The following is a 16147-nucleotide window of genomic DNA, read 5'->3' as shown; positions in this document are numbered from 1 at the left end:
GCCTAGACTGGCCCCCTATCTCTGACTATATCTGAGATCTCCGACTTGGACAACCTCAGGCTCCAGTCCCAGCTGTGAAGCTTAAACTGGGCAAGCCACTTTGCCTATTTGAGCCTGCTTCCCCCGGTACATGGAATGTGGTTCTGAGGACTCGGTGGGCGTCTCAAGCACAGAGCCAGTCAGAGGGTATCCCCTTTCATCCCCCACCTCACAGAGGGTTGACTCCTCTCTGGGTTTTATGTGAGAGAGCAGGTGCGCCCTGATTCTCCCCGCCCTAATCAAGCCAAACTGCCAGTCTTCTTCCTGCCCTGCTCCCCACCATCACTCTCTGCCCGGAAGGCAAAGGTCCGGTTGTTCGTGATCACTTCAAACTTCTGGTCTCCAATGGCAGCCACACGGGAGATGCAGGCCACAGAGATAAAGCGTTTAGAGTAGGCATCCTGGGGAAGAGAGAGGAGCTGTACTGTGGTGGGGGGGGTTCCCCAGAGACCCAACACCACCCCCTCTCCCTTTCCTCAATCTCAGTTGAAATGAAGGCTACAGTCCCATCTCCCACAGGTGGTCAGGGAAAACCCCTACCTTGACCCTGACCGCAGCCCATAGCTGGCCAATGGGCCAGACTGAAACAGCGGGGGTCTCATCGGAGACCAACACAGGCCTTACCTTGTTACTATCAAAGTACTGCAGGTAATTGACATCCAGTCTCACCCATCGCTTCTGATATATATAAGATCTGGAGAGGCAAAGGCAGAGGAACAACAGAGCAAAGGACTGGGGATTAAGGGAGAAGCTCTAGGATTACCCGCCTCTGGCAGCCACATACAAAATTAGTAACAGCCAGGTCCAAGAGAGGAAGGATCCCAAACAGTCACTGGGAAGATGGACTTTACCCACAGCAAGAGTGACTGAAGCTGGATGCAAAGTAGGACTTCCCAATACTAAGAGTACTAAAATATAGGTCTCATGGTGATCATCAGCAATTACAGTTAGCATGGAGGGTGTCCTGCTCAAATACCCTTGCCCCTCTGGTTTCAGATCCATGACACCAGTACACTAGAGCAATGTGAATCCCATGCAGAGCTCCAGCAGGACCTAACAGGCCTCACTCACCCCTGTGGTGGGTTCTTGGCCAGCCAGCCAGCCTTGATGACCTGTGTGATAGGGGTAGGGCCCCCAGGCAGCTGATCCATTGGGTGGGGTGGAAGCTGGGGTATCAGGAGGCTGCTGGGCAAGGATGAGCTCAGGTTGCTGGTGTGCCATCCACCACTGGAGGAATAGGAAAGGGAATGAGGGGGGCCGAGGTGGGGGCTCCAGCGAAGTAGGGGCTGAGGAAATGGGGGTGCTGGATGGGAGAGCCACCCAAGAGAGGTGGATACTCACTTGGGGACGCCCTCGTAGGCATGGTCATCCTCTTCTTCATCCCCTTGGTCGTCCCCCGACAGTTCCTCCCCCTCGCTCAGCAAACTGGCCACACGCACAGCACGTGGGACTCGGCTCACTGGAGGCTCCTCCTACACCCCCCAACCGCAGACCCACTCATCATCATGCTTACCTTCAAGCCCCAGATAACACCCACGCAGGGGCTGCCACACTCACTCTGTCCACTCCATTCTGGACTCACACAACTTAGCACTTTTACTTGTTTATTCACACTCCCCTCTTCCCACCGGCAGACTACACAGGGGCCCTGGGAGACACGGCCACACCAGCCCAGATCAGAGACCAAAAACAAAAACAAAACCAGAAAGCATCAGGGTGGAGAGCTAAGACACTCAGACAGAGGATGGCAGGAGAACACAGAAAGTGAAACAAAGACAGATGGGCAGACACTCTACAGCAGCAAAACTCGAAACACTGAGGGAGGGAAGAGGCCACACACGGCACCCCATGCAGCTGAAGACTAGAGCTAGGGCCACAAACCCCTAGTTTCTAGCCTACCATTGGGATTTGGGACCCTGTGTCTGACCTCTGACCTTTAGATAGCAAGACAATGAAGGGGGAAGGGAACTCTCCTGGAACAGTTACCCATTCTCTATCTGGTGGTCCCCAGGGCCTGAAAGGCAGCTGAGCAGCCCGCCCTCCACACTGACAGCAACAGCCCAAACCCTAACCACTGCCTGTCCCACCTTCTTGGTCATCACGCCAGCTGGGGCTCCGGGCCCCTCCTCTGGGGTCTCATCGTAGTCAGAGTCGTCTGGGGAGAGAACGGGGTTGGGGGAGACTCAGAAGCAAGGAGCCTGGTCTCCCCTCCTGAGCACCTGGACCTGGGTTCACCAAGACCACCCACAGCCCAAGAGAGACCCCCACCTGACCTGGCCTAGCTTTCAAAAATGGCACAGGGGACAGGAAGTACTATTTATACTCTTGGGGCTTCACAGGACAGCACTAGGGGGTGCCTGGCCACCATAGGGAGGTCTGAAGAGGTCGCAAGCTTGGGGGTCAGGGGCGGGGACTGTCTAAAAAAGGCTAAAAAAAGCAGTATGAATCAAGAATCAAGAGAAGTGGACAAGCTGAGGGGGCAGCAAACTAACTATGACCATGGAAGATACCCCTGACTTTAAACCATGGGCAACTCAGAAAGTCTGCCACGTGTCTGCATCTAACAGTCAGACAAATGAGTGCTGTCTCTCTTTGAGGATGAAGAGAATGATGCTTACCTGTCCAGGCCACACAGGGGGTCGGTGGTAGGGCCCAACAAAAGGGGGATGTAAACCTCGAATCCTTGCAGACTTATCGAGGGCCAGAGCCCAGGCCTGGCTATAGTACTCACCAAACTCTGGGAACAGGTGAAGAGGCTTTGGGGGAACCTCTGGAAGGCTGGGAGTTAGGGGCTGAGGAGGCCCCCGGGAGAAGGTGGCCGGGGGCTCCTCAGGTTCTGGCTGGGGAGAGGATGACAGTGGTGATGACAGCAACTCCTCCTCCTTGTAGGGAAGGCTGGAAACAGACCAAAAGTTGGGCAATAAGGGCTTAGCTCAGTGCCGCTGAGTCACTGGGCCAGCATCACGATGGGACAGAGCCAAGACTCAAACCCACTGAGACACAGCTCACCTGAGCTCAGCAAAACTCATTCGTTCCCAAAACTCAGACAGGAGCCCTCCACACAGCCCTCCTCGCCTCACTCCCCTGCCCCAAATCCTGCAAGCACCCCAGAGCCTGTAAAGGAAGAAGGCACCCTCTTTGGCTGCATTGCTGTGACATGGGCACCTGTCCCCAGAACTCTAGCTTTTAGCCATACGCACCACTCTAAAAGAGGAATGAAGACAGAATGGGGTATGGGTGGTTTACATCCTAGCCCGGGGAGTCAGGAAAGACTGGAGGAGGTGAGGCTTGAGCTGAGCTTTTAAGGATAAGAAGCTGTGTGCTGGCAAAAGAGGGGCGTGGCGAAATGGGTGTTGAGTCCAAGAGAGCAGATCAGAGTCTCAGAAACCAGGTCCTGAGGCCCTGAATAGTGGGTCTCTGGCTCAAAACCACCTTCTCTCGTCTCAGACAGATATTCACCATCCCCCAGATGCCCTCAAGACCTCTCAAGCTCACCAGATCCCACCACACTCCTCTTTACATCAGTTTTCCACCTCTGCTATCACTCCACCCGGAACCACCCCCCAACTCTTCGGGGGCCACAGGCACAGTGCTTCTGCCTGTCTCAGCACAGATCACACTGCGCCCTGCAAGCTAGTCTCCCAGAGGGCTTTGGCATCAGAGATGTGGGTTAGAACCTGGCTCAGTCTTAGTTCCTGTGTGCCCTGGGGTAAGCAACTAACATCTATGAACCTCAGTTTCCTCTTTTGTAGAGTGGGGACTAGATCTCCAACCTGGTAGGGTGGTTGGAGGAGTAACCAAGATAAGGAGGCATATGCTAACACACAGGCTATACATGGACCACCAGCCGGAACAAGGTATCTGAGCCTTACAGCCCTGGCCCCACCCACTGTCTCTGCAAGTATCAGCAGGGGCTAAGGAGGAGCCCCAGAGTGTGCGGGCAACTTTCCCACAGGTTATTTTCTGCCTGGTCTAGTTCCCCACGTTCCTGGCAGTGACTAGAAGTGTGTGACTACTACAAAAGCAAGGAAGGGCGGGGGTGTGACCATGATGTCAGCCTTTGCTCCAACTGTTGTCTCCTCTAGGAATATCCTTCTCCTTGGTCTCCGACTAGGGAACATCTACTTAACTCCAAACTCAGGCCCCCCTCCTCTGAAAGTCTTCCTTGATGCCTCCTTCATGGCCCCCCAGTCCCTGCCCTGTTCCCTCCCTGTAAGGCTCTCAGGCAATCTGTTATGAGCTTTAGATAACTGTGTTGGCATCTAAGCCAGGAACTGACCCTGAATCTACAGTCTGTGTGCTTCTTAGGACACATGGCTACTTCCATATCACCCTGTACTCTGTCTCTTCTCCATGGGTGGGCAAAGAATAAATGAAACTCTTCCTTTCTGTGTGAGAATTTGAACTTCAGCTAGCTTCCTCACTCTGCTCCCCTAGAAACCTGCTAAAGGTGGCATGTCAGCCATGTTCAGAGGCATACTGCCTTTGGCAAAAGGAGCCTGAGTGAGGAACTGCACCTGGACTGGGAGAAACTATAAGTGGTCACTACCTGATGAAGAAGCAGGAGCTTTGGGCTTCTCTGAATGTGGTGGTTTGTAGCTGGGCACATCCCATGCAGAGACCTGAAACTGCACCAGTGGGGTTTTTAGAAAATATATTGGCCCCTTGGGGCAAAAATCTCTAAGCCAGGGTGGCTCCCACACCTGTCCACTGTGAGTCTCAGCTCTTTCTAGGGCTGTCCCCTAGAAGACCACAGAGAATGGCTCCTAGGCAGCTGTGTGGACAGTGGCATTGAACACTATGAGGATCTCACAACACAGGAAAACCTGCCACTGCTGGCCAGCTGTTCCCTCCCTGTAAGGCTCTCAGGCAATCTGATGCCAAGTGGGCTTATGTTCTAGTCTTGAGGGCACGAATGTTTAGCTGGACCTAAGAAGATGCCCTGGTGGGTACTGCGCCAGGCTGTCTCCCCAACTTGACCCTGACTCTCTTTAGAGCAGGGGCAGCATTGGACTTGATTATTTTGGTGTTGTTAATCCTCACCCGAGGACATTTTTTCCATTGATTTTTAGAGAGAGTGGAAGAGAGGAAGGGAGGGGAAGAGAGAAAGAGACAGAAACATTGATGTAAAAGAGACACACTGACTGGTCGCCTTCTGCCTGCACCCCAACCAGGGTCAGGGATTGAGCCTGCAACCCAGATACATTCCCTTCACTGGGAATCGAACCTACAACCCTTCCGAGTGTGGGCCGATGCTCTAACCACAGGCCAGGACTGGACTTGATTCTTTATCCCTACAGTCCAGTACAGGGCTGAGTCAGCAACAAGAGCTTGTTGAATGGCGGGGGGGGGAGGGGGGGGGGGCGATGAGGGGGCAGACAGACAGACAAATGGATGGATGGACAGAACAAGTGGGTGAATAGATGGATGGACGGAAATATAAATGGATAGGGTGTCCATGAGGGCTGAGAGGAAAGCAAATAAAAGGGTGAATGATGACCAAGAGACAGTCCCTGCAGGCCCAAGGGCATCACCCGGGGTGTTGGCACCCAGCTAGTCAGGAGACCTCTTGACAGGCAAAGTAATCTATCACACACAACCTTCCAGACTCCAAAAGAAGGGGCCCTTGAGGGTCTGGCCTGATCAGCTGAGAACAGAACTCCAAGCTGTCAGGCTAGGACTAGTCAGACTGGCCTAGAAGATGTGGGGATAGGTTCTGTCCCTTCCAGCCAAGCAGGGCTGAGTGGGCCTGGCTCCCCGACCTCCCCCGGGACTGAGGGCCAGCACTGAGGGGAAGGTGGTGGCAAAAGAGCATCCCCGGAGCCCAAGCAGCCTCAGTCCTCCCACCTCTGGCCCCCAGTCGTCCCCCATCACTGACCTGATCATCTGGGAGGGATCTGCCAGTCCTGAGGCCTCCCTACCATGTGGGCTCCCTGAGGCAAATGCCACACTACCTTATTCACTATGGTGGGCTCAACACTCAGCAGGGATTAGTCAAGTGAAGACCTGTATTCATTACTTCTTATTAATTATGCATGTTTATGTAGTCCTAGCAGTTTTCTAAGTACTTTACATGAATTTATTCAGTGACTCATCACTAGGGCTCTCTAAGGTATGGCTGATTGTTCTCCCCACTTTACAGCTGAGGGAACTGAGGCACAGAGACACAAAGTAATTTGCCTTCATCCCCAGCTGGGATTTGCATCCAGGTGGTCTAGCACCATGGCCTGCAAGTTCAACCACCAGTGGCAAGCGAGGCCACAGCTGGATCTGAGGGCTTCTCTGAGGCTGACCTCTTCACACCCCACCTCGACTCAGGATCTAGGCAGCTCTGGAGATGACACTTGATCCAAGAGGAGATGTGATCACAGCTCTGATGACTACTGTGACCATGGCAAGGGAGAGAGTAACAGATGCAAAAGGCTCTTCTCCCAGCAGAGCCTTCACAGGAAAAGGACTGTGAGCTAAGAAGGTGGGAGCAAAGGGGCCTCGCATGAACCTCCAGACTTCATTCTAGCCACCTCCTCCGGGAAGCCTCCTGGATCACCCCTGCCTGCCTACTACAGGGAACCAGGCTGTGCTGAGTCAGGGACAAGCCCAGAAAAGGAGAAGTGGTATCAGGAAGACATAGCATGTGGGAAAACCCCAGGGGAAGGGGCAGAGCCCACTGAGTGCTCCAGCCCCAGCTGGAGTCCTGGCCACTCTGTGCCTGCACCCCTAAGAGCAGCCCTAGCTCCAATCTGCAGCTGAGGCCCAGTTTGGACGTTTGCCACTGACCTCTGACTCACTAGACCAGAAGATCAGCCCCAACCCTAAGCACATGCTCAATGGCCCTACCACCAAGCCTTTTCCTCACTGCCCTCTCCCTACCATCTCAGTCCACGTAAGACCCATCTATATTTTGAAACACAGCTCAACGAACCTGGTCTCTAGGCAGCCTCTGACATATCGATGTAGAGCTACTTTGCCCTGCCCCCACCGCTGCCTGACCAGATCCTCAGCCCCTTTCTCTTCTATCCAAGTGACATGTGGATCTGTCTGCTCTCCCCTCTATGCCCATAGCTAGACTGGGCACTCATGGGCAGGGGCTGATCCACTCCAGCCTGGGCCCACAGTCTAAGGTTTGTCTTACTGGATTAGGGCAAATACACACAGCCGACCTTACACGGAGGGGTTAGGGCACGTGTGAGGGTCCCAAGCCAGAAAGGGTAAGAATAGGGGGGACCATATAATTAATTGCATAAACCAGAACATTTCTGAGAGTTAAAAGAGGTGTTATTAATAACTATGTTAGGGCAACAGGTGTAAGCAGAGCCTGCCCTGGGAAAAATGAGATGTGTGTGGTCACTCTACCTAACAGAACTTTGGAGCCAGGCAGACCTAGGTTTGAATCCCAGCTTGACCACTCATCAGTTTGTGACCTCACAAAGCAGGTCACTTCATCTCTGAGCTCCAGTTTCCTCTCTGAGCTTCTTCCAAGGTTATTGATCATTCAGTAAGGACAGTCACTCTCCTATGTCATCAGCACCACTTTCTCACCCTAGCTGTGGCTAAAGGAGGCCCAGGCCCTACTTGTTTGGCCAGGAATCTACCTGCTTCATAGCTTCCTCCTCTTCCAGGGTGGCCCTTGGCTCTCCTTTCATATCTTTCTGTCTACATCAACCTCTGGCAAAAGGAACTAAGTCTCTATCTCTCTCTCCTTCTCCCTTCCTCTGTCTCTAAAATCAATAAATAAAAAAATAAAAAAAGGGGAACTAAGTCTCACCATAAAGGCAGGTGGCCCAGAGTGGGGCAGTCTGAATATCTCAGGCTGGCCCTGAGTTCATCCCCCACTCACATTCCAGCCATCCTTGACTGACCTGCACTGAGTCCTGGGATGGGGCCCCCTTAGGACTCCTCCAGCCTCCACACTTCTTATCTATCATTCAGCATAGTTATGTCCGTCAATGTTTGCTTCACTAAAATGACAGAGGACCAAGGACCAAGGACCCAGGCCGGTATCCTGTCTGGGAGTCAGGACCTTCTCCCTAAAGTGTCACACAGGCCTTGGAGGGACCCAGGCTAATCCCAGCTCCTGGACTCTCACCAGCAGGGCCAAGAGGTAGGGTCAGGCCCAACAATCTGAACATATCTGTCTCCTACCCTGACCTCTCCTTCCCATAAGAAGGCCTTCCCAGCGGCCCACTTCCTCATTTGCTGGCTAAACAAGGCCCTGGCCTTAGTCCTATGCTTCTTGCTTCCTCCATAGCTACTTCTGTCCTTCCTTCTCCATATGAGACCCAGAGGTCATGCCTTCTAGCATGGCTTTGTTCTGTTTCTGCTCAGACCATGGCACAGAAAGTCCTTCCTGGTGTTTCATTTGCTTAGATGGGATACCTGGGAGCTTTTGCACATGCTGTGAGCCCCCTCAGGCCAATCCCTCTCCATGTGATGGCATCACCCAACACAGGGAGTGTTCAGTGAGTATGCTGAATGACTGAATAGTCACCACCCCCTCATGTCCAGGTCACTGGAGAAGGTTAGCAGCTCCCCCATTCCTCCACAGAGCAGTGTCCAATTAACCTCGCAACCACCCTCACAACTAAGGCTTCACCCAGCCCTTAAAACTTGTCCCTGGAACAAGAGCTACCACTTGCTAAATACCCACTATGTGTCAGGCATTCTGTTGAGGGCCTTTTTTCATTTAATTCCCACAATGACCCAGATCATCAACTCCACTGTGCTCAGGCCACGCCTCCTCCTCTAGGAAGTCCACTCAATTGCTCCCTCTCTAAGCTCACACGACCTATTGTGCCCTTTATGGCTCATCTACCACCAGGTCTACACTGACTTTTCTCACAGGCCAGGCCTGTTGTCCGGGCAGGAGAAGACAGAGGCCTTGGTCTCCCATGGCAGCCCTACGCACTTCCAGGGCCTGGCCCTGTGCTGGCTCTAGAGGGTAGCAGGGGAAGGAAGTTCAACCCTCAGGGAGCTCACATTGTACTGAATCCCTCACCCTATTCCAACCGCCCAACCCAGGGCTGGCCTGGCAGGAGAAGGTGCAGATGTCTGCTGAGCCTATGGCAGATGAGCCAAGGATGCAGAGCAGGGCTGGGTACACGAACAGGACCTGGTTAAAAGCATCTCTATACCCTCAGTGACTCAAGCACGGGCTTGCTGAATTCATTAGAGAACCACAGCAATTTTAGGGAGGGAAGGGAAAAGAACCAGGTCAATATAGTGCCAGCCCAGCAGGTCTCCCTATAACCCTGGACTCAAGAGGGAGGGAAAGGGTGTTCAGGTAGGAGCTGCCCAGAATCACAGCACCCTTGAACCTGAACTTGAGAGAAGCCCACCCAAGCCTCCTGAGCGAATCCTCAGTGGGATGCAGGGAGCTAGAACTGAGATCAGCACCAGGTCCCTAAAGGGAAGAGACCCCATAGAGGAGCAGTCTGTGTGGCCTAGCAAACAGGTACCATGGGCTCCCCGTGAACCCAGGAGAGAGGTTTATGGGGAGACAGAAAACTGGAAATCCCAAGGCAGAAGGAGGGAAGAGAAAAGAAAAAAAAAGGAAAGGGCAGGAGAAAAAAACAGAAAGTATGGGAAAAGTGAAAGAAAAGAGAAAAATCTGAGAGTGAAAAAGGGAATGGGGAGAACACCACAGAAAACAACCCAGAGGAGACAGGCAGACAAACAGGCCCTTAGGAGAAGCCTCCCTCCCCACTGTGGACAGTGCAGCCCAAGCTGCCCCTTGCTCACCCTCAGATGCCTGCTGGGTCCTGGGCCTGAGGACTCCCACAGCTCCGGCCAGGCAGGGCCAGTGTGTGTTCAAGTGTGTTGTGTGCCTGCCCAGCCAGTCTGCGTCCAACCTGTGCTGGTCTTGCAAATAGCTTGGCACCTATTCCCTGGGTGTGTCTGAAGCTAAATCTGGGTCCAGGTGTGGCTCTGTGAGCCTATGATTTGTGTCTCTGATCCCTTGTCTGAGTGTTTCTGTGTATAACTGTGGAGTGAGTGTTAGTGTGTGTGTGTGTGTGTGTGTGTGTGTGTGTGTGTGTGTGGCGCGCGCGCACACAGGCCCTGGTCTTGTCTGGCTTCCTGCTCCTTTCCTCCCCCACCCATGCAGCTCAGGCCAACATACACTTCCTGAAAACACTGACAGAAAGAAAGAAAAGCCACCCAGAATCCCCTGGGGCAGACACTTCCTCCCCACCCCCAGGCCGCCACCCCCACTTTACCCCCAGCCCAATCTGGAATGAGACAGAACACCCCAGTGCCCTCTACCAGGGACTTGCTGAGTAGACACCCAGGAAACCCCGGCTGGCCCCTCCCCACCCTCACAAAGAATCCCACAGAGGCTGGGAAGGAGGCTCTTTGGAGGGAGCAAATTCTGCCATGCCAACAAGTGATCAGCCTTCAGGAAGACGAGAGACTGGCTGTGCTGCAGGGCAGTCAAGGGCGCAGGTTGAGGACCTTGCAGTGTGACTCCAGCTGGCTGCTGCCCCCTCTCGGCAAATACTTAATCTTCCTGAGGTATCTAAAGGTATCCAAGTACCAGAGGAGGAAACCGAGGCCCAGATCAGTCCAGTAGAGACTCTGTGGAGTGACCCTGGAACCCTGGATCGGAAATGACCCTTCTGCCACCCTCAGGGAAGCAGGTTCAGAGGGCTCACATCTATAAGACTTGGAGCTTGGTAGACTGGGCCTCAGGCCAGGAGCGGAGTCTGAATGTCAGCTTCCATCTGCTGGACTACGCAATTCTGAGCAGATTTCTCAGCATCTCTGGAATCGTCAGCAAATTCCCTATTACATCTTAAATAAAGTTGGGAGTGCAGACCCTTTGGGGGTAAAGTGGGGTCCTCTCAGGCCAAACAGAATGGTGAGCCTGGTTTTAAGAGTCCAGGCAGGGCCAGCTGGGACAAGGCAGAAGGGACCCCTTCCCTGCTGGTTTTCTGTCTCCTCTGAAGGCCTCTCCCTTTCCAAGACACCTGCGGTGACATGGGCTGGGTGGGGGAAAGGGATCTGGGGTTGTGAGCTGAGCCCTTTAACCCTACTGTTCAGCATCCAGTGAGCACTGAAGGCAGCAGCACAGAAACTCATGTAGGCTTCGTCTATTCACTCACACAACAGACTTTCTCATGCCTGCTGGGCACCAGGCACTGATCCAAATGGTAAGGATTCAGCAATAAAGAAAACCGAGGCTCTTGGCACTAACAGAGCTGACATTCTAGTGGACTCCTCTTGACATCACCTTTTCACACATGTACACACAATGGCTCATAACTAACAGCACATTAATACTACCCTTGCTAATTCACCACCCACAGCATGAGAACTCAAAAATGGACTCATGTTTTTGGAGTTCCCATTCCGCCAGCATACACAGCATACATGGGCACAGGTATGTGCACAGGTCCCTGGTGACCTTGCAAGTCACCACTGAAATGGCACATTAGTATCACACATCACCTCCCTTAGAACCTGCCTGGGTGTGTAAATACAGACACACTACCACCCTGACAGCTTGCACAAACTTGCGCATATATGGATGTGCATGCGTACACAAACTGGCCAGGCATGCCCTCACATGGAGTCACTATCTCAAGAATACATACATGCACACACAGCAGATAATCCCAAATTCTGCTGGGGAGCCTGGTGTTGGGCTGCAGCCAGGCAGAAATGTTCACTCAGCTACCACATGATCTGGTGTAAGAAGCTCTAAGATTGATAGAGTGAGATCCCCATCCCTGGAGGGGGCAAATAAGAACTGGAAGGCCCTATCAGGAAGCAAGGGGGCAGGGCAGGCCAGGCCAGGTTGAGCAGTCTCCCACCATGTCTCCCACAGAGGCTGTGAGGGGATGAGGTAGCCAATCAGGCTCCTTCCTGGTTCCTACCCTGCCCAGCCTTCGCCCAGTACACACACATGAGGCTCCAGCTGCGGTGAACTTTTCTACCACCAGAACACCCTGGGAGTACTAGGACTACAGAAGCCCACAATCCAAATGTGAAAGGCCCCAGGACACGGAAGCCAGGCTTTGCAGCCCACCACACTCTGCCTTAAGAAATAGTCCCAGCCCTGGCCGGTTTGGTTCAGCGGTTGGAGCACTGGCCTGCGGACCAGAGAGTCCCAGGTTCGGGTCCTGCTAAGAGCACATACCAAAAAAAAAGAAAAAGAAATAGTCCCAAATTGCAAGTAACTTTCTACAAATTCTCTCAGCATGGAATGAATTTTGGGTTCTCTCACTTCAAGGGGCCAGATTCCCAACCACAGAAGCCTGGCCTCCCACAGAGGTCGGCTATGTGGTCAAGTTCAGACAGGCTCTGAGAGCAGGGGCTGGTGCCCTAAGGAGTGCACCAAATTTTGCTCTATTTAACAAGTCTCCTGAATTCAGCTGTCAGCACTAGAAGAACTATGAAAGGCCAAGGAGGGTACCTGAGGGGGCAACAAACCTTGAGAGTAGCTCCTGATGGGAGTCACAAAGCTGGCTGGGCTTGCCCCAGGCATCCTAAGCAGGAATCCAGACCTCCATTCCCCCACAGGGAGTTTTGCCGCCTCCGCCTCTGTGAGCTCCTTATGAACAGGGCCCTACCTCCTGCCCTTGTTTACCCAATCAACACCACCACCACCCCCCTCCACCACCCACCACACCCCCCACCCCCAGACACACACACTCCATCCTGACAATGGAGTTAAAAGTAGAAATTACTCCTGCATGCAGGACAATGGCCACTAGAGGGCACAATGGCACTGGGAAACTCCAATCGAGGCTACAAGCCAGGCTCCTGGGAGACCCTAGTACTGTCCCCAGTTGTATGAACACAGGAAAGACCAAACCCTTTTTGTGCTTCCAGCAATCAGACTTCAAAACACCACAGCCCTGGCTTGCCTTCAAGGCCCCTTACTCAATTCCTCTCTCTGGGTGGGGAAAACCCAGGCCCTCCTCACAGGGGCTCCCTGAGCATGTATATGGTATGTATCCAGCCAATGCTCCCCTCCCTTCTCTGAACCTCAGTTTTTCTGCTTGAAAATGGGACACAAATCACCCTGGCCAGTTCGGTCCAGTGGTTAGAGCATCGGCCCATGAACCAGAGAGTCCTGGATTCAGTTCCCGCTAGGGACACATACCACAGTTGCAGTTTGTCCTCGGCCCCAGTTGGGGTGTGTGGATGGCAACCACTTGATGTGTCTCTCTCACATCGATGTTTCTCTCTCCCTCACTCTCTCCCTCCTGCTCTATCTGAAGATAAATGCAAAACTGTCCTCCGATGAGGATAAAAAAAAAAGAAAATGGGACACAAATCCCCCCAGAAGGCTTGCTATAGGTATGAAATGAGATCATGTAAGCAAAGCACCCAGCACAGAGCCCAACAATAATAGGGAACAGGAGACCTCTCTCTACACAACACTTCCTCCTCCAGAGGCCTTCCTGGATTAGGCTGACTAGGTCTGAGTGTTGCAATAAATCATTACACTCCTGAACACAGATCCAGCCCCAGCTAGGAATTCTCCCTCCTGGCTGGGCACCTCAATGAAGGCAGGAAGAGAGGGCACGTGTGAAGAAATGTAAAATGGAACGCCCACAGAAATAAGGAAACTCAAGAAAACAGGGAGTGCCAGGAGCCAGGAAGGTATAAAAGTTCTGAGGAGGGAGGACAATAGCATGAGGCCTGAGAAGTGTCCCTCAGTGTAAAGGGGAGAGACAGAGCACAAGCACCAGACCCTGGGCAGTCCCTGCTCCCCCATAAGCTCATCATCCGGGGCTCCCCACTTCTCCACACACTACCTCCTGACTCCAGAACATAGCCTGACCCCCTACAGTATCTGTTACCAGGCCCTACCCTGAACTCTAGACTTCCTCCCACACTAACAACTTCTGTCCCCAGATCAGTGATGACACTATTGCCCATCCAAGATGGAAACCTGGACGCTGCTGTGGTTCCCCATGCCCTCTCCACTCACGCTGTGGCTGTCCTCAAGTCCTGTCTATTCTAGAAACAACATCTCACTCCAATCTGCCTATTCTCTCACACAGCCTGAGCGAGGGCTTCTCACCTGGCCCTGTGCCTCGCTGGTCTCCTAGCCTCCTTCCCCATAGACCTCATCAGTGGCCAGATCCTTTTAGCACACAGCTTTCATCAGACCATTCTGCTCAAAATCTTCCTGGCTGCCCACCTGGCCTTCATAGCACATCACACCAGCACCACCCACAAGCCTCGTCCTCACTCTCCTAATAGTTCAGCTGCACTGTCTGCCAGAGTAACCCAGGAAGGTGCTTCCTATCTCTGAGCCTTGCATATGCTGTTTCCTCCACTGAAGTGCCTTTCTTACTACAGTGCCAAACACCACAACCCCCCCCATCCTCTAGGATCTTCTGCCCGTGTACCTCCCACCCTGGATGGTATCCACTCACCTCACAGGTGGACGGGGGGATCCAGTACGAGGGGGCACGGGTGGAACACTTAGCTCTGCCAAATGCCGCTTGGCAGGCAGCGGGGGCAGCACAGGTTCTGGGACAGCTGTGGACGAGTTAGAGAAGCAGGCAGGAGGAAGGCAGCTCCTCCGGGGCGGGATGGGTGGGGCAGTGGGCAGTCCCTCATCCTCTCCAGAGGCGGGCAGTTGCTCAGGTGGAGTGGTGAGTGCAGGCGGTGAACGGAAGACATGACGCTTCATGGGCACGGGCCGTGGGGTGGGGCGGGGTGCTGGGGCTGGGGGTGCATGGGCACGGAGCAGACCAGCCAGGATGCGGCGGCGGTGGCCGGGGAGTAGCACACCCATGTCCACCAGGCGGGCATCGCTGAGGCCTTGGCAATCTGTGGCCCGCACCAGTCCGTGATGCTCAAAGAGCCTGGTGTACTGCTCCAGATGCAATGCCTGCAGCCACTCGGCCACCGACAGTGCTGCATCCCCGGCCTCTGCCATGGTTCCTGCCAGCAGAGGCCAGCCAGCAGGGCTCTGTCCAGACCTGGAATAGATCAATGGACACAGGTCAGAGGCAGCAGCATGGCTGCCCAGGTGTAGTTTCCCAACCAACCTCCTGTGGCTCTCCCATGCCATGGGGTCAAGCTCTATCCTTGAGCTTTCTCCTCTGTGCCCCATGTGCCAGGCAAGCCCATGTACTGCCAGGTCTATGAACATACAGGCTTTTCCCTCTGCCTAAAACCAACCACCCCCACTCCCACCCCACCCCTGTGGCTGCCTAGCACTTAGTTCACATCTCCTCTAGGAGGCCCTCCAGGACCTTCAGAGTTGGTACCACCCTTCACCCCTATCCATAGCCTCAGTCATGGCTGTGAGACTGGCCAATGACTGTGTCTGGCACACACACACACCCTTCTGCCCTCTGTAAGACCCAGGCAAGGGCCCAATTCCTTCTGAGGAAGCAGTTTCCAGCTGAGGGCCAGGCCCAGGGCCTTAGCGAGTATGGGTGGAGTTGAGGGATATCACTGTTGGTCCCCCAGCAGGCCAAGTCTAGGGGTTGAACCTCACCCCATATGCATGCCCCTGGAGAAAATAGAATGCCCCAGGTAGCAAGTCAACCCAGTACACAACCTATGAGGTCCTGGCCCTATGAGTGAGTAACCCCACCCACTACCAAGGAAGAATCTTGTTCATTCAAGATAGTCTTGTACTGGGCAATGGGGACTCAGATTCCATCCTTGCACTCAAGAGCTCCTGGCCTGGCAAGAGCCTAGAAATAGATGATGCAAAGGGAATATGATTAACAGATCAAAAGGGGAAAGTCATCTGATCATCTCCACAGACACAAAAGAGGTATATGATAAAACTCAATATCCAGGGTATATAAACAAATAAAAATCTTATTAAAGTGATACTTCCTTAAACCAAAAACCAGCATCCTTTTTTGTTGTTGTTAATCCTCAACTGAGGGTATTTTTCTATTGATTTTCAGAGAGAGTGGAAGGGAGAGAGGAGGGGAAGGGGAGAGACAGAGAGAGAGAATCATTGATGTGAGAAAAACACATCAATTGGTTGCTTCCCACACACACCCTGACTGGGGTTGGGAATCAAACCTGCAACCCAGGTACCTGCCCTTGACCGGGAATGGACCCTTTGGTGCACGAGCTGACACTGTAACCACTGAGCCATACCAGCCAGGGCCAAAACCCA

General features: G+C 53.4%; 1 protein-coding gene across 6 annotated transcripts in view; it reads right to left on the bottom strand.

Annotated features, from left to right (window-relative positions):
* Positions 1–14978, bottom strand: part of ARAP1 (ArfGAP with RhoGAP domain, ankyrin repeat and PH domain 1) — a 40235-nt gene extending 25257 nt beyond the window's left edge. For 2 of the 6 annotated variants that reach the window (XM_036258693.1, XM_036258694.1), the window contains exons 1-7: positions 9778–10189; positions 2771–2934; positions 2127–2194; positions 1381–1511; positions 1111–1266; positions 664–733; positions 320–440 (exon numbers count right to left, since the gene is read on the bottom strand). In XM_036258693.1, the coding sequence (XP_036114586.1) occupies positions 320–440; positions 664–733; positions 1111–1266; positions 1381–1511; positions 2127–2138 (490 nt within the window). In that variant the 5' untranslated portion in view covers positions 2139–2194; positions 2771–2934; positions 9778–10189. Of the gene's footprint in view, positions 1–319; positions 441–663; positions 734–1110; positions 1267–1380; positions 1512–2126; positions 2195–2770; positions 2935–4588; positions 5120–9777; positions 10190–14429 lie in introns of those variants that run through there. The other 4 variants (XM_036258695.1, XM_036258692.1, XM_036258690.1 and 1 more) reach the window with 4 other exon arrangements.
* Between the last annotated feature and the right edge of the window lie 1169 nt (positions 14979–16147).

This window comes from Molossus molossus, unplaced genomic scaffold (assembly GCF_014108415.1).
Source record: "Molossus molossus isolate mMolMol1 unplaced genomic scaffold, mMolMol1.p scaffold_m16_p_13, whole genome shotgun sequence".
NCBI classification, from domain to species: domain Eukaryota; kingdom Metazoa; phylum Chordata; class Mammalia; order Chiroptera; family Molossidae; genus Molossus; species Molossus molossus.
The sequence above is the reverse complement of the archived record's forward strand: the minus strand, read 5'-3'. Positions and strand labels throughout refer to the sequence as shown.